We start from the raw sequence: 24,942 nt of genomic DNA, 5'->3' as shown, positions 1-24,942 counted from the left end.
TGAAATCTGCAACAATTGCGGATTTGCTAATAGTAATATGATTAAAAAAAGACTATTAAAGAAACTACGATTGACATAAAGTAGAAAAAGAAAATAGCTAATTCAAAACGCTTATTTGCTTAGTATAATATGAAGTCGATTTTTGAGTTCCGCTGTCATCAAGCTTGTGCGCGTAAACCATTATTTATATATAATGACGGACCTAACATATATAAGCCCGTATTGTAAATCGATGTGAAAATCTCTCTTTGCAATGTCCTCTGATTTCGATTCTAAATGAAACTTAAGGTACCATAGCAAACTAAAAAATCATGACATGGTAGGTGTGAATCGGTGAATATCATACCCAAATCGTTGCCTAAAAGCCATTATTATCATATTGATAAACACGTACATCGGAGTCATTATCTAATTCAGTTACGAGCAGATACATTTTACAAGCAGGTCCGATTATTTCATGTTTTTATTCTATTGCTTTGTGTGCTCGTCTTTTGAAAAATATATTGTATCATTTTCATGTGACTCGTTCAATTTGAACACGACCAAGTCTCACATGTAGTCATCACATCAGGAACATACCATCTTTCTTAGATATTCACTTCGAAATCATAAACATATGCTATAACGTTTGATCGAATCAAGTCTTCTTTCAAGAACATTGATGTTAAATGATGAAAGTGCTTCATTTTATATTGGAAAACACCCTCAAGGTCTTGTTATTTCCGATTCGTAATTATATGTTTTTTCTAATTATTATTGGATCACGCAGTTCAATGAATTATTGTTGTTATTACTACTGAAACGATAATTCATTCGATACAGTGTAAACAGAAGTGAATTTCACAAGGAATAGCTAAAAGAAAGAGCCTTGCAAAGCCAAAATAATCTTAGTCGTGTACTTTTCAGTGTTCTACTGTAGGTCGAAAGTGAACAAAAGGCAAATAAATGTGGAGATACGCGGAAATTAGTTTGAAATTTCAATCAAACAATCACGACGCATGACGCATCGCGACTGATTAAAATCCCACATTGATATCCAATCTTACATTGATTGAGTATGTGCCTTGTGCTAAAAAAATAGAATAGAAGACGCCGGTGTGTCCGCACGATTATCATTTTATCATTTCTGTACAGCAGTGTTGCGAAACAGTCATATATTACGCCCTCGTGATTTCCATTCGCACAACGAAGCGGCCAAGGGGAATCACATCAATTACAGAGTATATGTCTAGTTGACCGCTGAGCCAGCTTGTATCACACTTTTTAGTCTGCTATGTGAATCAAACATAGTTTGCACGCTCCGCGCGCGCAGTCATTGATTCTATACTATTGACAGTTTCGTTTATTGGCGCAAATTTAATAGATAGTTTGTGTGTGAACTTCGTGTCGTTTGAAACCATGAGATTTATTATGCCACAAGGCAATGCAGTTACTGCTCAAACTTCAGGTCAGATCAATCAACTCGACCATCATTTTATAATTATATTTAATGGCGTTCTTATCTTTCGGGACACGTAATTCAATGGAAAAATAATATTTGCATATTGGAATGATTATACATTATAATGACTCTGAGACCAATAAATATGTATACATACTAATATATGGTAAATTCCATTTCATTTTTTTTTGTGAAAGTGTTTATTGAATATATCGTAAATGAGTCATTTTAGTGAGCTACAATAATTGCGTGTATCTTTCTTATATATAATGAGTTTTTAAAAATTATGGCAAAGCAAACATTTGTTGAACGTATATCATACGTCTTGTTCAAATCTTATATCCAAGTGGAATATTTTAAAATTTCAATAAGTCACGTAAAGCTAAAGTAAAGATAGATTTAACATAACTTTATTATACATACATCGTAAATTCGTAATCTTTGTCGAACATGAAATATCCAAGTTGGCGATTTTTCAGCACGTGACGGTAAATTTAGTATTCACGTGTACCATTTCTAATCACCTGTATTTATTTTACTTTTGTCCAATACAGCTATATACAAACAATGTTCCCCAAGTAACGTTTATTAACCATTTCAAGTTTAGAACTATAACGCTACTCGGGTCCTCCCGCTGTTTACATTACTAAATGAGTATCGAGCGTTTATGAGAATTCAGCTGGTAAGGTAGTTCCGATTTTCCAAATTTTCTCTTTTATATTTGACCCAACACTGACCAGATGGAATATAAGCGTGGCTTCACCATACTTCGTACAAAATTTTCCTTGGGTATATTTGGTTTCAGTTGTTTTAATGTTTTGAAAGATCGATGAGCATTTTCATAATTCAAATAAAAATTATGTGTTATCTTTCGCATTCTATTCGCTAATGTGACTAATTTATTGCCAGCCTCATAATTCTCACACGCATCTCTTAGATGCATGGAAAGTTGGTAGCACATTATAATTCACGTTTGCACGCGACTATCTATTTGATGTGTTAATCAAGAGGAAATTAATTGTTGTTTTTTTCCTCGCTTTATTGTCAGTGACAATTGTACAGTTGAACGTTAGCGATTATGGTTATAAACAATGTTAATTTACCGTAGGAATATTTTGCATATTTCGGCCACCGTATTTTCATTTTAGAAGCATATTCTACATAGGAATTCGGTTTTTATGCATTTTGTTTTGACATATTAACTTAATACAGACATTAATCAGTGAAGTTATAAAATGAGAAACATTTTAACAGAGCTTCACACTCCACGCCAAAAATTCTGGCGGTTGGCCTCCCAATTCTTTACAAGAATGTAGTAGCGATTCGCATCGCAGTGTTAAAATAGAATTTACGCAAAGTAATTCACGGAGAAAGTAAATACGATTTCTCTAAACGAACGACGCTATGGCTTCAAAAGCGTCAACTCCAAACGATCTGTGAATTCTATAATTTCTCTTTCGGCGAACTTGATGCTCGTTAGCGCTAAATCATATATAGAAAGGGTTCCGAGCTGAATCCTCTACTAAGTATCTCACAGACTTATCTAGGAAATCCAAAATACCACGACTATTTTAGTATGGAAGAGTATGAGCCTACGAGCAAATCGCGGTACCAGCGCACGTGCAAAAACCGACAACGAGAATAGGCGACGACGTAAGTCTCTAAAGCGTTTTGTCGCCTCTAGTATTTTAGCTAGCTGAGTTTTATGAGAAGTAACAAGGATATTTGTCTCTTGCCAATTTGCTTAGCCCCTATTTTAGGCTTTTTATAAATAAAATTAGGTTAAATTCCAAATATTTCGATTAGACTTTCGATTAGACGGAACATTTATTTATAAATTGGCATCTCTTTTCAAAGTCTCGTAAAATTATTCAACAGTATCTTCCCATTATCAAAGAAAAAAACGAAAGTATAATAGTTTTGAGTAGAACAAACGAAATTTTCTAAAATAGCAAAGGCTTATCCTATGTAGAATAATAATGCCTAATACATTTCGGACTAGAACAAATCGTACATTAATTCCTAAAAAAAAGAAAAAAGAAATAGTCGTAACGCACTCATCTGCAATACTAAAAAGAACTATAACGTCTTTAGGTGCAGTAGCATGGGAGAGTTTCATTTCTTACATATTTTACAGTCCCCACAAACGCAAAAGTGATCTAATAAACCGATATAGCTACATATGTGGAGTAATAGAGAGAAAGACACATTTGTCGCGAGTGCAGGGTAACCCCACGTATGTGCAGTCGGTCAGCAACGTCGCAGTCTATACACGCGAGAGCTCTATGGCCTAAAATTCATAAAAGCTATTTTTTGCTATCACGGCTATAAATCTGGAAAAAGGAGAGCTTTCAGGGAACGATTATGGCACATGAAAGAAACTTGCACCTTTACGCAATGCCTGGAAACCTATATATATATATGTACACATTCACTACGACGACGTTTTGGTCGATTGTACTCGATTTATGAAGTATCGTGCCTCACGTGCCTGTATCAATGTGACGTACACCTTATAGTTACTCTACGTCATTTCTTCAAGTTTTTTTTTATTGTTTCCATACGTGGTGGCCCTGTACTTTGGTTATTATATCATTTGTTGGTTGATACAGAAAAGTTACGATGAACTTTCACTATCATCAGCTCTAATATAATCAACAGACATTTAATTGACCAAAAAAAACATTCAATTAGAGTACCGGAAAATACGTTTGATGATTATTCGAGTTTTTAATTCATTGTAAAATGTAAAACGTAAAGTCGTTTATCATCTTGACGCTAATTGAAAATGTCATTGTTTTTAAAAAGGATATAAGTATTTATTTTGCTTCTTGTGCAAAACTTATTTGAATATTAATTTTTAAAACTTGCCGATTCTCTTGAATGTTTAAAAATAAAAATAGTTAGACAATGAGGTGAACGATCTTGAAGTTTCTTGAAATTTTGAAATGAATGTGTATATGTTGCTCAATAAACTAAGAAAGTGGCTTTGCTCTAAATATTATTGGTACTTATTTATATATACACCGGCTTTCTCTACACCTTGCTTGAAACGCACAAGCAACATTTTTCATGTAGTCCAGAATTCCAACGAATAAATCTAATCATAAAGTACAATTTCCATCGTCAATCTCTTACCATCAGAATTTATAAAAATCGAAACACTCAACAATAGGTCATATCAAAACGCAACGCATCAAAATTTCCATACCGCAAGCGCGAAGACAGACACGCGTGATTAATAAATCCACGACGCGGCATTGTTGTTTTAATTAAAAAAGATAGAGAGAAAAAATAGCAATCCATCAAATACATGCACACGCCACAATTACTGTATTGTTATACCGTATATAACCTAGAAAGCTCAAAGCAAAGCGCAATTTTATATACATATATATGTGTGTGTGCGTGCGTGTGTGTAGAGAACTTGGCGCCGGCAAAACGAACGCGCACACAAGTCGTCTACTGTATGTATATACGTCAGAGAGGGAAAGAGAGAGAGAGAGAGCCGCGCCGGGTAATACTTCCTTCGTCTGCTTGGTTGGGTGGCGCGGGTTGGTCAAGCCGAGCAGTCAGTCCGCGTCGACGACGCACGCAGTCAGTTCAGTTCCGAGTGAGCCGCAGTCGCGCCAGGTCTGCGCGTACTTGCGTGCAGTGCTCTTTGGCCACGTGCACACACACTAACAAATTGTGTACGGTGTGTGCCTCGCTCTCTCTCTCTCTCTCTCCCTCTCTCTCTCTCTCTCTCTCTCTCCCTCTCTCTCTCTCCCTTTCTCTGGGCTCTCTCATTTATACGTATATGTGCCATTAAGATACAACTCTCTCGCTTGCTCACTCATTTTTTACTGATAAGCCGCCCACCACCTCCAAAGGAAGAGAGTGCGCGCGAGATTGAGCGCCTCGCTGCTACCAAATACGCACTCTGCGTGTGACAGCTCAGTCGACGAGTAACTGTGTTGAGAGGAGCACGCAGGTGAGTTTTGATTCTATCTCTTTTTACTTACTCATGCTATATCGTCTACTCAACAACTGAAGCACGCGACGACGACGAGTTTCACAAGCGTGTGCTAGTTTTCCAACTCGTGGTGTGGCGTGACTTTCTTCTTTGCCTGTAGAATTTTTTATCGCGAAAAGAAGCTGCTCGAACACTACAACTTTATCGCTGCATAGTGAGTAGACTATACTCGCGACGATATATATTGATTAACGACGCTGCCCCTGCAAGCAAACATGATCTTTCGTCAATAACAAGAGGAAAAGTTTTTCAGCAAGCATGGCACACGCCACATGAATGTTCCACGCGTTTTTATACGATTGTGCTTTACAATAAAACGAAGCGATGCTGCTTCTCCGTATTGTCCGTGGGTGTAATCGTGCCGGCACGATAAGGCCTCAGCGTGGCCAAATAAACGTTTTGATTAGCTAAAAGTAGAGGACGCGACTATACGTGCTTGCGTATGTAATTCTCCAGAAATTTCCCTTCATAATTTAACAGCGCGTCAGTTTTTATGCAAAACTTTGGAACATGTTATGTGCCAGGTATATCTCAATGAATTCATTCAAAAGTTCAACATTCTAGCACTAATGTGTCTGTAAACATTCTCAAACGTAAACAGTCAGCAAGCCAGAAATTGATTACCGGCTTTCGGTTTCCCGATCGTACGTAAGCTTGCGTTGGATGGCGGTTCATTAACGCGGCGCGCGAACTATTGCCCAAAAATATCTTGCTCTGTTAATTATGTCAGCGGCCAAAAATAAAGCGCATCACCTACTGCACCATTACACGCAAATGCTGCTGCTTCTATAGCGTGGATTTGCACGTACATATAGCTGAATTTTTTCACCGCGGCGATCACGACGACGATTCATTACTGAACGCGCGCGCATGAAATTATCGCGTCGTGTGCGTGCATGACATAGCCGCGCCTAAAAATACTTTCAAAAGTGTCCGTGACTTATTTGCTTGTTTCTTAATTTTGTCTTCTCCGCTCTCTCTCTCTCTCTCTCTCTCTCTCTCTCTCTCTCTCTCTCTCTCTCTCTCTCTCTCTCTCTCTGCCCCCCCCCTCTCCCTCTCTTTCAATCGCGGTGTGCATCCTCAGAAGTGTGTGCTGTAGAACCCAAAGCTACGCACGTGAGACGCAAAAGAGGATGACGATACCGCTGTCGCATTTTCATTTACCGCACAGGTTCATTGAGCCTTTTATTTTTCACGTGCACCGCACCGAGGTCGCAGTGGTTAATACATCTTCTGTTAAACGCCGCGAGCGCCGCGACCGCTCGTTTTGTATTTGTTGTGTAAAAAAATTAACTGGCGGTCAAGCTGGACGACGGTGACGCGACAAACTCATGCGTCCTATGCATTGAAAGGAGAACGTGAGCTACACTTTTCTGCTTCTTCTCCTCTTTCCTCTTTTGTTTTTCGATTGGCTATTCATTTTCAACTTTCTCATGTTAGCCGAACTTTCTTGCACTAAAGCTTGCTGTGAACAAATTCAAGATATACGACGACTACGGGGAAAACTTTCAACAATAATGAGGTTTTACTTTTAAAATTAATTGCAAAAGTTATTAATTCTACACACTGTATTTATTAAAAATACTCTTTATAGTTATCCGCGTGATTATAAATATAATTATTTATTAAACCGAACCACGTCTATGAATAACTACTATAAAAAAATCTAGTAATCAGATTACAAATAGATAAATTTATCATAAGCAATCTACGACCAAGTCAATTTTCCAATGTATATATCGCCGTCTCAATGGTGACAATGAATCGCCAAATAGACAGGCAGCAATCTTGGAGCATAAATCAAAAGAAACTCCGAAAAGTGCAATTGACATAATATCTTTTTATTGAGTATCGCGTTAAATCAAGCTACTATGTCAGTTACTATTCATCCCCGCAACTATGGAAATACATTCGTTTTGAAGGCAGAAACCGATGACTCAACCGCATGTGTGTAGATCGAAACGCTTAGCATGGAATATAATTGACGAGAAATTATCCTAGCTTGTATGCGTGTACTCGTCAAAAATCCAAAAAATTAGAAGCTCAAATCTGAACAGTGGCACAATCAGGTCAAAGCAATTGCCTCATCTCGTGAGAATAGCTGACATTGCAATCTTACGAGGCGAACCTTTTCAAACGCCTTGTTTCTTTCACAACACGAAGGTCATCATGCTACGCACACCTGCGCCTCTCTAGATTGTTCGCTCGTTTCCTTTCCGTTTGGATTTATTTAATACGATGCATACTTTTATCAACATTATTTTTTCCGAAGGAATGTTATTCTGCGACAACTAGGAGAGCATAGGCGCCAGCTGAGCGCCATTGCGTCACCGATGCAAACGATTGGTTTGTCAATGTACGTGATATGACCACGTCGAATATCCGTGTGGATGACGTTCGATTTGTACTTCTCTTTTTTTGTCTCTTTACATATTAGCTTTGGAATTTGCGATAAGCCATCGAGGATTCAGTTGCTATCTACGCAACTCAATAAACGCATTTACATCAATTTGCATCAATCCCTAGTGACATAAAAAAGGTTTCTCTACGTCGATTCTAAAAATCCAAGTGAAATAAATCTTTAATTTATCATTATTAAAATGTCAAATTTCATATACTTCATTACTCAAAGCAGTGAGACGTTTACCTTTACTTAGTAGCTAATTATTATCGAATATACGAGTATATAGAGTAAGCTCAAAGGTCAATTGGAATTATATGTTTGCACTGAATCTCCGTGATATCTCAACTCCATCGCGCTAATTACAAGAAACGTCGTCTAGGCGTTGTGGCAAACAGTTGAATATATTTGAATGTTACAAACAGGCCGATAGATTACAGTACATATACATACACATTTAAATCGTTGTTCAAGCATGAAAGAAAATTGTAAATCGATTCATACACGTGTCGTAAGCTATGTCTGCTTTTGCGCACGGAAAAATTCTCGTATATTCTCGCGTCATTTCGGCGAATTATCAGGCGTACTTTATCATGCAAATGGTTTTTCATTGCTCGTTCATCTAAACACACACATACACACGTACGCACGCACGCGCATATATATATATATATATATATATATATATATATATATATATATATATATATATATATATATATATATATATATATATTCCAGAACGTGCACCAGTCGCATCGATAACGATCTTATATACGTATCAGTCTTTCGATCGAGCTACATGTTTACGGGGAAACACATCAGAGTAAACAGCTTAGGATTTCGCACATATACGTACATTATTTTTTGTTGTCGTTTTTTGCAATTATCGTGACTTCTCGTATTTTATCGTTAAGAATGATAATTGAAATCATCAACTCATTCATCGAGTAAACGCTAGGTTAAATTTTAGTATATGACGATAAGAGGAAGAAAAAGAAAAGTAAATTAGAATCTATTTTACTACGTGGGTCGGAAAATTTTTAATATTTCTATTGTTGACGAAGTAACTCACCTGCCACTATGCTTACCTCTTATCCGAATATTACAGTATATTCGACAGCAACATTTTGCAAAGAAATGATAACATAAATGAAAGGTATTCTAAGAAAAACGGCCTTTCTGTATTATACTTAGAATCATAATGATACAATTCTATTTATGTCTGTTATGATAAGTATGCAGTTTCTGTTGAAAACCATAAAAATTTTATATAAATTTAACTATGTTAAAAATATTATAAAAATTCTTACTAGACCTGAATGAATCTAAATTACTATTGCAAAGAAACAGCAAAAGTTGAATCAAAAGGATACACTACGACATCAAATAGCGTCAATATTATTTTTACTGCATATAAAATAATGTATTCAAAATAATTAGAATTCTTAAATATCAAAATTGAACATAGATTTTAAGATCTTAGGTACTAAATGACAAGAATTTAGGATTGTTAGGATTAAAAAACTGGATTCTATAGTACCATTTCAATTTAATTCCAAGAAATGTACTAATTTAACACAGTTTGATTTCAAGGTGATCAACCGAAATATGATATAAGTTACAGTCAACACTGCCAAAGAGATAGGCCTGATAGCTTCGTGACACATCAAAGTCAGATCTCTGATCAGAGATAAAGGATGAAAGTCTTAAATCCACTTTTTGCTCAGGAGTAACTTAATCATCAAAAGTTGAGACTCTAAAATTTTCTAAAGAGACGAGTTGGCTAAGCATAGGTCACTTATTCAAACAAATATTTTAAGAATGAAGCTTAGTCGATTAATCTATCGGCGTCTTGCCGAGCTACAGGATTTGTCCGTGGTAGACGATGGATAGTAAAATTACAACTACATTCTCTGCAGTTAGCAAGGCACATTTATACATGATTCCTTGGTCAATTTTACGTTTAAATACCCTTTTTACGCTATTTTGATCTTAATTTTTACAATTTTTTTTTTGATATACTTACAAAGTTTTTTTTTCTTAAAAAATATTAGTGAAGATTCATAGCTTGGTCGTGTAGAGCAAATAATTGAAGAAAACTATTAAATTATTTATATATGCCTGAATGTTTCATTCATTATATAATAAAAATTATTCGTTACATTTTTAACTTTTACGTATCATAAATTCTTGTTCTATACAACATCGCATACAAAACTTATAGAAATTCAACTGTAAATAAATAAATTATTAGTATATAACGATACTAGTTCCGTAAGATATCATTTACATTTTTACATCTTATATATTTCGTAATGGTCTAAAAATAATCATATATTTGGTTTGAAATCTATTTTCTTATTATGAAGTCATGGTAATCTTTAGTGTCAATGCATATTATTTGTTTAAATGATTGTTTTATTTTTACAATAACTATTTAACGTACAACCATATCATGGATTTTTTATTCAACTTTTTGTTATTATGTGATAATTGGATATTATTGCTATCTTCATTATATTACAATCACGATTATAATAAATTATTTAATAATTAATATTCGTTCACAAAATTAGGGTATATAAATTATTGTTTGATTAAATGTAATGGTAATTTCTTATCTTATGTTAACATATTAAGCATATATAAGTATTATTTAAATATAACGAAAACAATTAAAATAATTAAATAAAACATTTTCATAGTGAATATATTTATATCTGACGATTACTGTTTTGTTAAATTTTGTATGTGGTAAAACATTTGATTGCTAATAATGACATATATAGATATACTAATCTATTCGCACCTAATCTTTGATTTCTCTAATCTGAAATGAGCATATGTACAACGGATTGCTATATGCAGGTGCTTCTAAAAATATTTTGTGACCATTACAATACATACAAGCATTAACAAAATTTTCTAAACGCCTTAACTGTATTGCGTAAGCTTTGTACATTTTAACAATATATTTTGGAGAGGTTAAATATTTAAACAGCTATCAAACTCAACTTCATAATCTCTAATATCGTACGAAAAGTAACATTCTATAGGTGATTTATGCCTATTCACGAGGACAGATGTTAATCTGGTGAAATTGTCGTGGAAGATCAGTAATCCGTGGCCATATATAAACCATGACCAAATAATCAAAAACTGAGAAGATAGTTCGATACGAAAAAAATCGATCGGAGCAAGCAAACAGAAACGAAATAAAAAAATTTTCCTTCATCGTTCATTGCTTTATCAGTGAGATCGATTAAATATACTTGGAAAAACTCTACAAATTTTGTCAAAACATATTTTTTCCAGAAATTCTATAAAATTACTTTCGTATAAATGTATTATATAAATGTAATTTTTTATATAAAGCTTACTGTAGACCAACATCAAGTACATACCATGCTCTAATTAAATAATATACGATGGCATGCACATGGCTAATTCGTATATACACACGCACTTTCATCAGGTGGTCACTTGCTTTATCGTTAATTTACGTTGCATATTTATCGTCGCAATATATTGATTTTCGTATAAAAAAAGAAGCGAGGTTTGATGAAACGAGGTTGACGATTTATTGAGTTTCCATTATCTATCTATTTCGAAAAAAGACTGATTACAATTTATCACTGATCGATTGGGTAAAATATTATTTCCGAAACAAAAATCCGCTTGTTAAACCGTATAAGTTGATCAAAAATATTTCAACACGTGATTAAGAATATTTAAAGTATTTTATTTCCTTAGTAAATGGTATTTTTATCATTTGAAATAATTTTCAATAGTAATTATTTAGAAAATCATTGAAAAAATACAATATCTCAAGCCTAATAAAGGACATATTTAAACCATAAGTCAATATCGAATGAAATGAAGTAAATATACGTTTCTCATTTCGAAATCATTATAAGTTTTATTTAACTGACGAAAATATTAACAATAAGCACGTATCTAAATATTCAACTTTTTACGTCACACAATTATACCATGAAAAATTCAATATAGTGCGGGTGGTATGCGTGTTTCATCGCAGTAATAAAAGACAATTAAGTTACAATACAGCCTTACGTCAATACTCGTCTAAACAAAACTCTCAAGTCGTGCTCGAAAAACAGAAAAAATCACGTTGTTCTCTTTGCGAAGAGAGAAAAAAAACTGACAACGTTCTCCCATTCAGCGTAATAAAATCGTGCAAACAAAGCGCTTCATCATTAGACAATGTTCCACGTATATGGAGCTTGACTCTTTTGACGAACGTTCTTATGGAAAAAAAGAGAATGAAAACTTAATATCATGAGTCATTAGAGCATTGTGAGTTACGTTCACCTTGTGTTGGATCGTTGATAACAAAACTTAACAAAAACGAAAATCAAGCTGATTGAAATCACTCCAAATTCAAAATTGCGGCATCATTCTCTAGATTTTTTCGAGACTTAACCACTCACGAATAATGTCGAAAACCCACGTAGTTTTTACGATTTAAAAAAATGAGGACGACGGTACAATTTGTTCTCTAAATTTTAATTCAAGGCGTGATAATTGAGGTGAAAATATATTGTGTATAGTCCGGAGGTTGAGTTTAATCATCATTGTATCACTGGCAGTATTGTTTACCAGAAAAAACATTGAGTAAAAATACTGGATATCCACAAGTACTATGGAAAAAACTTAATTTTGAATAATCAGTCTGTTAACGCTCAAGGCAAAGAGAAAAATCGGCAGAACATGTATGCAGGCAGGCAAACGCATAGCAAATCCAGGTGAAGGTCGAGAATCGTGTAACGGGCTCGTGCACTGCAGCTTGCCGAGATATAACAGTATCCGCAGTGTCTTCTGACGTAAGAAGAAGAGCACGTGGGAAACGTTTTTCCTAAGCCTTCTTTGTTTCTTTTTACCTCTTCCGAACAATGTATATCGACTACCGCCAAACCGTTATTCATCGACACTCTTTTACGCTCGAATCACTGGTAACCGATGGTAAGATTTGAAGTTTAGCAAGTGCCGAGTCAGCTGCGTACTATCGCTAACCATGTTTTCGTAATATACATGTATCTGGTGAATTCGATTAAGTGTTTAATATTTATATAGGTCCACTTCGCGAAAGAGAAACGGCAATAGACGACGCAATGGATCTATGCTCTATAAAGTACGAACATACGGATAGTCTCTTGGCGAACATAACGCTTCCCGCTAAAGTGTTTTCCTCTAAGTTCCTGATTTTGCGTGAGCATGATTTCTGTGATCCTATTTGAAGCTATGCTCCATCGGTGGAAACAAAATTGATAGAAAACAACTTTTCACGTTTCATTAACCGATTCGTTCATTTCTTCAGAATCTTTATTACGAAAAACAGTATGACAAACAACTAGAACACATCAATAACTTACAAAATAACAGCCCAAAAGTGCTGCGGTCAGAACAAATGCTTGTAGTTAAAAGGTCTTACCATTATGATTTGATCTTTTATTTCCTGCACCCGATCTTTAATCCGTAGTAGATTTATAATAGAATTATATATGTTAGTCAGTTTTACAGATTCCTCTTTATCATGAATATTGTGACAAAAAATATGTATCAAACGCTTCTTCCAGTTAATTCGAATTTCAAAATGCTGGCGCTGATCTAATCAACCTCGTAATTAAATTTTTGCATTTATATATTTATAACCGCATCTTTGTTCTTAATATTCTTATGTCCGTTCATGTGTGTTTTTAATGTCCATTTAATTTCATAAATATATTTACCCTACCGTTTGGAATTGTGTTCCTATTGTTATATCTTGTTGTATGTTGTATCTTGAGCTTACATTATACAGAATGTTCTCTGACTTTATAAGGCTATTATTTGTTGATTTGTTCGTCTCAATGAAATAAATTTTCTATAGTATAATATGGTTTGAGATGAATTGTATTGATTGTTCTACATGATATTGATTAGATCGTAACTATTTTGTTCATGGAAACATTTGTTGTATAATACGAACGCTCGGTCTACTGAATTGTACATAATATTCTTCTTCTAAAATACTAGATGATTTGATATAAAATGTATTAGTCTGCCTGATGAAGTTGATTTTTAATACCAATTCGTCAACATTCTGTTATCTATTTTGGTAACTATGGTATCTAAAAAATTCAATTCATTTTCAACTTCTACTTCTATCTTAAATTTTAAATCATCGTGGTATTCGTTGAACACTTAAATAATTGTATCTATTTAATGACGTTTGATAACTCGAAAGGTATCATCCACACATCTTAAGTAAAATTTCGAAACATGTGCAAATTTAGTTTTCAGAGTAGATAAGCAAGTCTTTTTTTGATAATTTAAAACTATGTTAGAAAATAATAGACTTCTGTGACTCACATATTTTAAGTAAAAATAAATGAGTCCAAACATGAGATTTTTAAGGAGCCCTAGATTTCTAAATGAAAAGACACAATGAAAAAATATTGAGTAAGATATTTTCCGGTGATTCTATTTTTGTGAAAGTTTACGTTTTTGCATACATAGGTTCCAATGATTTATTGATCATGACTATTTTCGTAAGATATATCTTATGGTGCGTGAAAACTGTTGGAATATTTTTAGCTTTCGATTACATACATCTTCAAATTACGGATAGCTTCGCAGAATTGCGATAATATAAGTTTTTAGTAAGAGTCAAAATTAAGTGGATCATGAAAACTTTGATTAATTCATTAAAAAGAGATAAAAACATTCGTTTTTCACTAAGATGCAAAAGTTTGGAAACTACTTTATTATGGTAGACGAATGCTAAAACCCTAGTTTTATGATATATGAGAACTTTACGAAATTACGAATGTGCAGACTTTTGCTAATTAATATGAAAAAATATCGACATCAAAACAACGATTGTTAACACCATTACGCAATGAGTTTTATGTTTTATTCCAGTTAAGCGTAGTAATTCTAATTGGATTTTATCTTCACACGTACATTTCCTCTCACTCTCCAAACTAAGCGTGTCAAATGAAGAAACTCGTCTCTTGCATCTGCCGGCCAATCAAGCACTTTTTTCTTCTGTAATTACGCGGTGCGTGTATGGGTTTTAATAAGTTCACTTTGACGTACTTGAAATATACAAGGGTTGCATTCTTCTTAAATTACTCAAAGCTTTCCGTTTTGAATTACTACTTGTGCATGCCTCATTAAACATTAATTTTCGGTTTTTTTATTGACGATGAATTACATAGTCACAGAACGTAGATAAATATGTGAACAAACATTGTACAAATATATGCGTTTCGACATCTATTGTTTGGTACGTTGATTACAACTTATTTGGTAGTATTAATTTCTCATAAATTAATTTTTGCATATTTGCTTTGACAATTAATTTGACGATGAATTTTTTTGATCACCTTTCTCAATTCAGGCAATCGACGAGGTCATAGGATAAATATTTTCCATAAAGCTTCTCATTACATATCATTAATGTGCAATTAGGAGTTAATTACGGTGAAATTTTGTTTTTCATGTAATTTTACTCGAAGGCTTTCGTAAACCGATGGAATTTATACGTAGCTTCAAACAATGTCATACATCATTTATTTTAGCAACGTGTAAATATAACTTATCAGAACTGATATATACGTTTAAAGCTGCACGGAAATTCATTTATATACGTTTTTAATGATAAGTCATAAAAATAACATGTCGAGTGTTTGATAATTTTTCATTACACATGACTCAATGTTTTGTACCTCCTTCTTTTCCAACGCGTAAAACCGTAAAGCTAAGCAATCTTACCTCTTGGACTTCCCGTTCAAGATATACCGCTCCCTGTTATCAGGATTGGATTTACTTAAAAGTAAACTCACCTTCGTAATAATTACACACGTATTCATATTTGCGGCTCTCATCAGCGTGTAAAAGTTTTTTCATTGCAATTTTTCTAACGATTATCGTTCATTATCATTCTGTATTTTTTTTTCTGAGTATTAAGACTTCTTATCCGTGAGAACTATTATAGGTATATTAAATTTTTTTTTTTGTCGATTCATATCAGTCGAGATAAGAAACATTTTTTCTTAAAGTATTCAATTTTAAGCAAGGCGATTGATAACACAAATTAATTTATAATTATTTCGCATAATTGCGTTATGAAGTGTATTTATCCTATTCGTTCATAATTGTCTATTGGGTGTGGAATATTTCTTTTGGGAAGGAAATTGTAAATCACGTTGACGTATTATAATGATATCATTGTGCTTGCTATTTTTTTTATTACGAAAGTCAGATCAGAACAAAGCTACAACACGGATTTTTTTAAATTTAAAAAGTGTCAAACTAATCGACTTTAATAGCAACGGTAATTTAAAAGTTTTTATCCTTTTCTTTTATAAAGAGTCAAAGTTTATTCTACATAGATCACATTTGCTTAGTATCGTTTACAATTGTCATGACATAAAATCGGATGTTTAAAACGAAGTGAAGAGAGCGAGAAAGAACGCGCAATACAATATTTATTGAATACAATTTTCACGACTTCGCGATCAGACTCGATGTACGCATATATTGTAGCCTCCGAAGCAAGAGTATTTTTTTATACCGATTGAGACAGACGAGGGAAAAATATGGATTCGAGTAAAAGCTTCTCTCTCGCGGCTGAAAAAAGTATTACAATAAAATAAACAAAGAAACTTCGTGGTCAGCGGAATTTTCTCTATCGCGGTGACTATAGCTCGCATAATACTAGAGGTCTGTGAACTATATGTCGAGGGCACTTGCTAAGGACGAGTGGATTTCTCGTTCTGGCAGGTAGTAGATTAACCGAAGCGTAATGAACGCGAAAAAGGGAATTTTTTTTCCTCTAGCGCTCGCACGCGCTTAAGTTCTCGAGAATGAGCCGATGACTAGTGCTACGACTAGTTAACGTGACTTTGATGTTTTTGACGTATAGTCGTCATATTTTTTCCTCTTTTGCAAACTTATCTATATAACGACTATTACGTGTTATTCTCCGTAAATAAAAACATATTTACTTAAGGAATAATGGAATCTCACACTATCAAAACAATACTCTTGATACCTCGATGTCTCATTGCATTGTTATATGCAGCCGTATACGCTTTTTCAGCTTATGTGTACAGTTTCAAATTCTTCAATTTTTTTTACAAAGACGCTATAAATGAGGAGTCTTTCATACTAATCGTTATAAAGTTGTGTTTCTACGAGTACAAGGAAAGTTTTGCTATTGTTTTCTTTTACGTCATTATTATAATGCAATGCTTTAAGTATTTCGGACGTGTTTACTTTTTAATGACAGAAAAGTCTATGACTTTTTAATGATAGAAAAATCTCTCGTCTATACCAGACAGTTCACAATTACTGTTGGAATTCTGAAAATAAATTATTTTCAAAGGCTCCGAGTACACAAATTAAATCCACAAAAATATTCACTGTAGCTGAAAACTGAGCTCGTAAAATAAAGCTGAATTTATGACTTGACATATGCTAATATACGATTTTCTTTTATTTAATTTGAGATTCGCTCCTGTAAGATTTTATTGGCGTGAATATTTTAGCTAATAGATCATAATTTACAATTCATAAAAATATAATTAGTAGCAATAAAAATACTGATAATACAATAAAATAATCTTCATTCAAAATATATTACGATCAATCGAATGTTTGCGTTAATTTATTAAATTAGAATAGCGTTTGATTTTTTAGCAGAATTACAGAATTATATTTGAGTTGTTTGTGAATTCAAATTGTGAAACGGATTATTAATAGCTAAACTGACAATAAAATAAGTGCATCCGTTAGTCCATTTACTCCTATGAGCATTAATTAGCAAAACCAATATTTTATTCCTTACCCATCGTTATTTTTATTGCCTGCATTAGTCGTTTAGTTTGACAATCTGAAAACACATCGCCTCGTCGTCAGAGCAAACTCGAGATAAGAATCAGCGACATCGAAAGAACTGAAAATGTCGAAAGGTATGTACATATATGGGCTCCTTTGAAAAGTATCATTGAAATAAGTGTAAAATCTACTTTATTGACGTCTGATAATGAATTCTCCAATTTGCTCGATGTACATACATAAAAGTTATACCAATATTCAAAATTTATGAATTCCACTAGTTTAACACCACTATTCGATCGTTAGCAAAGCATTTGTACAGTTACTTTAATCTGCTAAAAACCACTCGTCAATTCATCAATTTGTCAACTCAAACCCCCAAAAGAGGAAATAAAAAACCATATCTAAAGGCAGAATCAAACTACGTATCATGACGTTATATGTGGGTGAGGCTCTATCTATCGAGCAAATGAAAATCGTCGATTACGATAAATTGAAATATTTGGAAAATCCACATGGCGAGAGTAAGAAGCATCTCAGTTATGTGTATATAGTTGGTATTTCATTAAGCGTCATGCGCGATATACACATGCGCAAGTTCTTCCCCTTCGACGTCGCGGTCGCCGCGCGGCGCAAGTTTATCGTCGCAGGGAGGGGCGCCTGCTTGTATTAAAGAACTGAAGTTGACTGTCTGCTCCCACACTTACCTAAATTCCATCGTATTCAGTGCATTCTTGCTGTCCGATCACATCCTAACTTTGTTACGTTTACCTCTGGGTTTCAAAAATTTTGTTCTTGTTATAATTCAATATTGACATCATGGACTTAAATAATATACAACTACATACCGTTATTTTAAGTAAAACTTTTAAATTTAGAATTAAGGATGTGTCGGTATGGAAGCGTCGATAAAGGATTCTAAAAGTTTTAGTTATTTATATCTCTTAATTATTAAAAGAGTTTTAAATATATCTTTATTCAAATTTTCTGTACAATGAGTAGTAATCAAAATCATCAACCTACTTACCTTATTTTTGGCGAAGTACCAGGTATCTATTTTTTTCTGTCTTACGCACGAAATTTATCTTGTACTAGTAATTAACTAACGCGCTACTAGTTCCTCGAGTGATTGTATCAATGTATTAACTAACACGTTGAAATATTGTTAAAAAACAAAATATTACATGGCAAAATATTTTTTAAAGCAGATTATAGTTGCTCTCGCTAAACGATCGTAGTAGCTCTTATCAGAAAAAGTGTAATGCTCGTGTTCGATAATTTATCGATTTTGGTCCTTGAGTTCAATTAAAAAGTAATCTGATCAAATGGAAGACTAACAACTACCAAAGAGTATTTTTTGACATAATCAACAATTGCAATTCTGCAACCGAAAACTCCAGTAACGTAGTTTCATTGACAAACAAAACAAATTGAAAGCCTTGTAACAATCTGCTTATTCACATCGAAACGCCATTTTACTTTACCGATAAGAAAACACGCACGCATTTCGAGGTATCGTCACGTAAATAAAGTTGCTTATCGGCATTTAAAATCTTCATGGCTGTGTGTGTATGCGTATTGTACGTGCACGCGCGTGCATGTGTAAGGTGCTCGACACAATAAAAAAATTTATCACCATCAATTTTAGTTGATCTACGCGTGCCGACGGGTATAACCGACAATGATACTTGTATGTGGCTTGGTTTTTATGCTTACAAGTTGATAACCATGATAAGTCTTATGCAAATAATAAAATCCATTGTCATGTCCTTATCATCCTTTTCTGAACATCACTTGGGAGTCTCGTGCAGTACTTATTTGTTTTTCTCACCTGCTTGAAACGTGCAAAATGATAAAAGAGCTGCTAGTTATTTGCCGTATCATTGTTAGCTTTTCTAATTTTTCAATCGTCTTGGCTTCACTTTTATCTTTTTGCGCCTGAACATTTTTCTACATTGATTTTGTTAACTTATATCTGTAGTGAAAAATATTTACATTTAAGGTTATTTAGAGGAAACGTTTCTTCAGTTAAAAATTTATCTTCTGGTGTGTTATCAGTACGCGCAATTATCAATAAAAATTTTCAATTGCGTTTCTTTTTGTCAAAGAAATGAGCTTCAGTATTGCTTAATACGATGTAATTATTTATTTAAATGAGTATCGCACGTCTTTACAAAATTATCTATATTCTAAAACAAAAAATGTATTGCGTGTAAAATATTTAACTACCTGTAGATTTCTGAAATATATTGTAAAAAAATAGTTTTTATCTTGCTTTTTCTCATTGCATCTTAATGTCAAATAAGTTAAAATAATAAATCTTAGCCCTGGATATGCCTGAACTCGAATAATATCATTAACTCATTTATTTTTGTCTGGTTGTAACTGCTGTAAAAAAATACTCGGATATTTTCAACTGTCACTCTTCTCTATTCTATTCTTGTTCTTTAAAACACGTGAAACTTGTCATGCTCACGATGATCTCAATATCGCATCATCATATTGTAAGACATTTCGGTGGAAATATTCTATGACTAGCCAATATTAAAACGCATCTTATTTGTTCAACTTTATCAAGAATTTACAGAAATCCTCACGATACGAGACAAGATATAACAACACAAATTCATTTCCAGTCATATGAAAATTTAAACAAGGCAAATGCGTGACAAGTTTTTGTTCATAATACCGTCATTTTGCATCAAATCAGTTGAAAGCTTTTGTGAATCGCTATGGAAATAATATCCATGTCATCTTCGTTTTTTCTTTCTTTTTCAAATTTCAAGACAACATTGGTAGTCGAGCCCCTGGCAAAAAATTTACTCACGGTAAATACACACATTAGGCATTCATGCTTGAACGACCTTGTAAGTACATCATCCTAGAGAATCATACTGTACTTGGTTGGCACTCAGCGTACGTGACGTTTCAAAATTACAATTAATTTTGCTCTCACGATACGTGCGCTTAATGTGTTACTTGCGCTTTGTCGCACAATGTGTTTGCTCACGCTGCGTCTTGCTGTCGCATATTCTGGCAATATTATGCCTTAAGCGTTTATCAGCGATTTACAGATGATTATTTACAACTCCTCACGCTACGGGATTAATCGGAAGAATTGAAATTTCTTGAGAATTCAAGTCGTTTATTGACGAATTCGGAATTATCCTAATCTTACTTTGATGGTTTCACTGTTTGTTTCATTGAAAGAATTTCTCAATTAATAAAACTTTCACATCCCATTACAATTAGTTTTATTAAAATCTTGGAGTATAATACTAAGTAAGTAAGAAATACAATTTTCATACAAAGAAGTAGTATTAATAGACCATAAGTGTTTTAATTTCATTATACAATTTATAAAAAGAAGTTTGCGTGCCGAGCAAATTGCAAATTACGCGTCTTGATATCAAACATTTTCATAACCCTTTTATTGCGACAACAAAGTAGAAAAACAATGATTGTTTTCCCAAAGGCATGTCACCTACGCGCGGCTGCGATTGCGCCGTAGGCGCGACGACGACACGTCGTCATAAGCCATTATTGAAAATGTCGTAATTGTCGTTGCTTTTTTCATCATTTGCATTTCTTAACGATACTGATAATACAGCTGTCTCTTTCACGAGACAACGGTACGAGCGAAAGTCTGATCGAGCTTCGTTGTGTCGACTTTTGATAAAACCCATAGATAATGCGGCAGCAGGAAAAATAAAATTTTGCCAATCCAATTTCCAAATAACGTTTGCTCAATGATAAGCATTTTGCACACGAAGCCAAACGGCTGGAAGTTAAAGAAAAATTTTAATGACTTAACATTTTTTCATTTGACTTAAAAAGTGGACATTTTCAATCATATCAAAAGGAAAAGAAAAAATGAAAAAAGAAGGCTGATAGTCCGTAATAAATCTTGATGAATTGTACCTCTAAATCGAATTAAAGTAGATCAAGGTTTAGTGCTTCTTAACGAAATCCGGTGCTCACTTGTACCTCAGTGGCACATAAGATGTATCAATGAAAACAGCAATTCAACTTGTGAGTGCAGATTGAACCAGTTGCAAGCTACCAATTTCTTCATCGTTAAGATGCATAAGGAATTCCACGCCGTGTCTCGCGGATATAATTGAGTCAATATCACGTTTTTTTCCGCATTCTCTCTTAAAAACTATCTTGGAAATTTTAGATTTCTCGGTATCCATTTAATCTATCGTCAGTAATCTAGATTTCTTCTTCTCTTTATTAATATATGCGTTTATTATAATATTAATAAGTACAAGACCGAATGTTTGCGTTCACTGCGTAATAAAAGTCAATCAACTTGCAGACTTATGCGTCATTTTAATCAAACTTAATAAACCGTCATCTTTTTTTTGTTCACGATTCCACGTGGACGCGCGTGAGCGATGTGGGCACGCTGCAATCACCAGTAAATATAAACTTGAGCTGCATCCTTTCGTTGCGCGATGTTCATTATGTCCTAATTAGCGCTTCAGATTAACTACGTCGATAAAAATAACAAACGGTATACGTATAGCACAACACTAGTAAAGGAGATTCTACGGATACAAAGGTGTGGCATACATTGCATTCGTTCGCCCTCTGACCCACTTGTTAGCCTAGCCCGTTGTCTGATATATTGAATGGGAGGGGGGGGGGGGTGGATAGTGTTCCTAATCCGATCAAAATTAGCATTCGAAATCACAGCTCTTTCCTCTCTTAAAAACAGAAGGAAAGATATTCAGGTCATGTTTATAGAACCTAATTGATTACAGTTCATCGTTCGCTTGCTCACTCACACTCTGCTGATACTGCCTGCGAACGAATAATAAAGAGTAACTGAACTTTGGTGCATGTAAAACTTGCACATGCACCGCAGAGGGACGGGATAAAAAACGGGCTTCGCGCAATCAAACGATTTCTTTTATGTCTGCGGAAAATATTTTTTCTACTTTAATTTCGCTAAGTGGAAGTGTAATTTCTAGTAGAAATTTTTCACAGTTCAATTCTTTTTCCTATTTATATATTCGTATGGAAAAGGGCAAATCAATGTGATCGATATATGAAATTACATTAGGTGTTGTGTGCAAATACTTGTGTGAAAAAAAATTTTCATCGCTAAAATATCGCGAGATGCATTGCGCTAATGAACTCGAGCGACAATGTTACAGCTTATCGGGTGATCGTACGATTTTACGGGATCAATGAATCACTGTACAGTTATAATAAGGCAATTTTGCATTTTATTCCATGTATTATCGCGACTTCTTCATGTCAACTAGCGGTCATTATGCACATTAGATATTATCGTATGCACGACGTTAATTATCACTGCTTTTTCCATTTTTATGAGTGGGAATTCATTTTTTCTTGGAATAATTCACGATACAAGGTCTCGACTTGGCCTTGTTTGTTCATCAACGAAAAGCTTCTGTACGGATGCCTCACAATTGCTATATCGGTAATATTATGATGAAATAAAATTTGTTATTTAATTTGTTGTGCCGGAAAAGTCAAGCATTTATCAATAGTGGCAATCGCATACGCACCATCGGATATTTGTTGAAATAACTGGAAATTATTTATTACTCTTGCAGTCTTTTTATTTTATTAATAACTTATTTTTTATCGTCTGCCATATCAAAAACGGCCTTGTTTTTAAAACAAGTAAAGTCGCAAAAAAAAAGAAACATCCGTTACTTTCCATTATTTTGCTATCAAATATTTATTTATTTTGTTCGAAAGTGAAATAATACGTATTTTCCTACCGAATAGTTCATGAAACTGTTTTAAGATTGATATATTCATTTCAACGAATCAAGAAAGAATTATTAAAAATTGATTGTCTTTATTGTTTTAGTACAATAGAAAATAATGTGCATTTTGAATAAGCTATGATTAACGCAGTGACCTCTAATGTTGTAGCAATGACGATAGAGGAATCAAGGCGGTCTCAACGGCCATACAGATATGGTATGGTATTGCTGTGTGTCGGAGCCTTGATCAACTGGTTGGGCCTTGCCGAGAACTACGTGGAACCGGTGCGATACGTCGGAGTCGCGTGCATCGTAGCTGGTGCATTGCTCATCTGCGCGGCAATGTGCTGCTGGCTACACGCACCACCAACCAGGACGAGCTCGCATACTCACCGTTCTGCCAATCCCGTCACTGCTCAGGTTAGTTTTTCTCTGTATCTGCAGTCTTATTTTTCCGTCCCGTGAACTATCACATTTGCATGGAATGATGGTCAATGATCAAGGATTTAATTGCATAAATTTAGGCGTGGTCTTTCCTCAGCGGCTTTGTTTTTATTCTAACTATTGTTAGAGAAGCTTCAATTCTTTTCGAGATAGACAATCTAGATTACATTTTATAGCGATTCTTCAAATTATAGAACTCAACATTTATAGGTTAACGTAAAATTAAATGTTACTTAAAATGAAATTTTTCTAGATAACATTTAATAAGTGCGTTGCTCTAGAATACAGGTATTTCTGGAACGCGATGAGTCTAATTGATAAAGACAGTAAATCAAGATAAAAATAACTGAAATATAAACTGCAATAATATATTGTTTGCGCGCATTCATTGATAAGAAAGCCATTATTCCAAGTAACCTATCGTACAATAGAAAAATGTTGGGATCAAATGAGGCGACTGAGTATATTGAGAAGTAATCCCATACAATTTTTTTTTATATGTCAAGTATAAAAGTTACCTATATAACCTGTTGTTTTCCATCTAAAGAACATGATCACACGTATATATAGAAGTCAACGATCGATTTTTTTTTTCGTCTTGATTCATTTACTAATGTAAGTTGTAGTTTTAATTGATTAAAGAGTGTATTAATAAGTGAGAAAAAATTTTTAATTTCATCGGTCCATTATCAACAGTTGATTTAATGTCATCTCGAGTAAATTTCCGTAGCTAACTTATTAACATAAGAAACTCACTTCGTCCACGTAAAACGTCTCGAGTTTTTTTACAATATTTTGAGGCGCTCGACGCGATTTGGTTATCATTTTTGGGAGCACAAATACGCACGAGTTGTTTGCTTATTTAACGTGTACATAGTATTTTTTATTCTTATTTCAAGTGTCAGAGTCCAAGGTTTCCTTGCAAATACCGACAGATCCGCAAAGCGCGCTGCTGCAAAAGACGTTACTCTTTTAATTAGCCGTATCTCGAAGTAGGAAAAAAATTTTTTGTTAATACTTGTTCATGTTAAGTCTCTTATCC

At 34.0% G+C, this 24,942-nt stretch overlaps 1 protein-coding gene across 4 annotated transcripts in view; it reads left to right on the top strand.

Moving 5' to 3' along the window:
• Window positions 1-1,282: 1,282 nt before the first annotated feature.
• The window catches only part of LOC131673916 (uncharacterized), a 28,206-nt gene continuing 4,546 nt past the window's right edge, over window positions 1,283-24,942 (top strand). For 2 of the 4 annotated variants that reach the window (XM_058952303.1, XM_058952305.1), the window contains exons 1-2: window positions 18,424-18,755; window positions 23,626-23,876. In XM_058952303.1, coding sequence (XP_058808286.1) covers window positions 18,701-18,755; window positions 23,626-23,876 — 306 coding nt within the window. In that variant the 5' untranslated portion in view covers window positions 18,424-18,700. Of the gene's footprint in view, window positions 1,448-5,007; window positions 5,415-18,423; window positions 18,756-23,625; window positions 23,877-24,942 lie in introns of those variants that run through there. The other 2 variants (XM_058952306.1, XM_058952307.1) reach the window with 2 other exon arrangements.

This window comes from Phymastichus coffea, unplaced genomic scaffold, assembly GCF_024137745.1.
Source record: "Phymastichus coffea isolate CEN01 unplaced genomic scaffold, Cenicafe_Pcof_1.1 PCOF00204, whole genome shotgun sequence".
Classification (NCBI taxonomy): domain Eukaryota; kingdom Metazoa; phylum Arthropoda; class Insecta; order Hymenoptera; family Eulophidae; genus Phymastichus; species Phymastichus coffea.
This window is presented reverse-complemented; position numbering and strand designations above follow the sequence as displayed.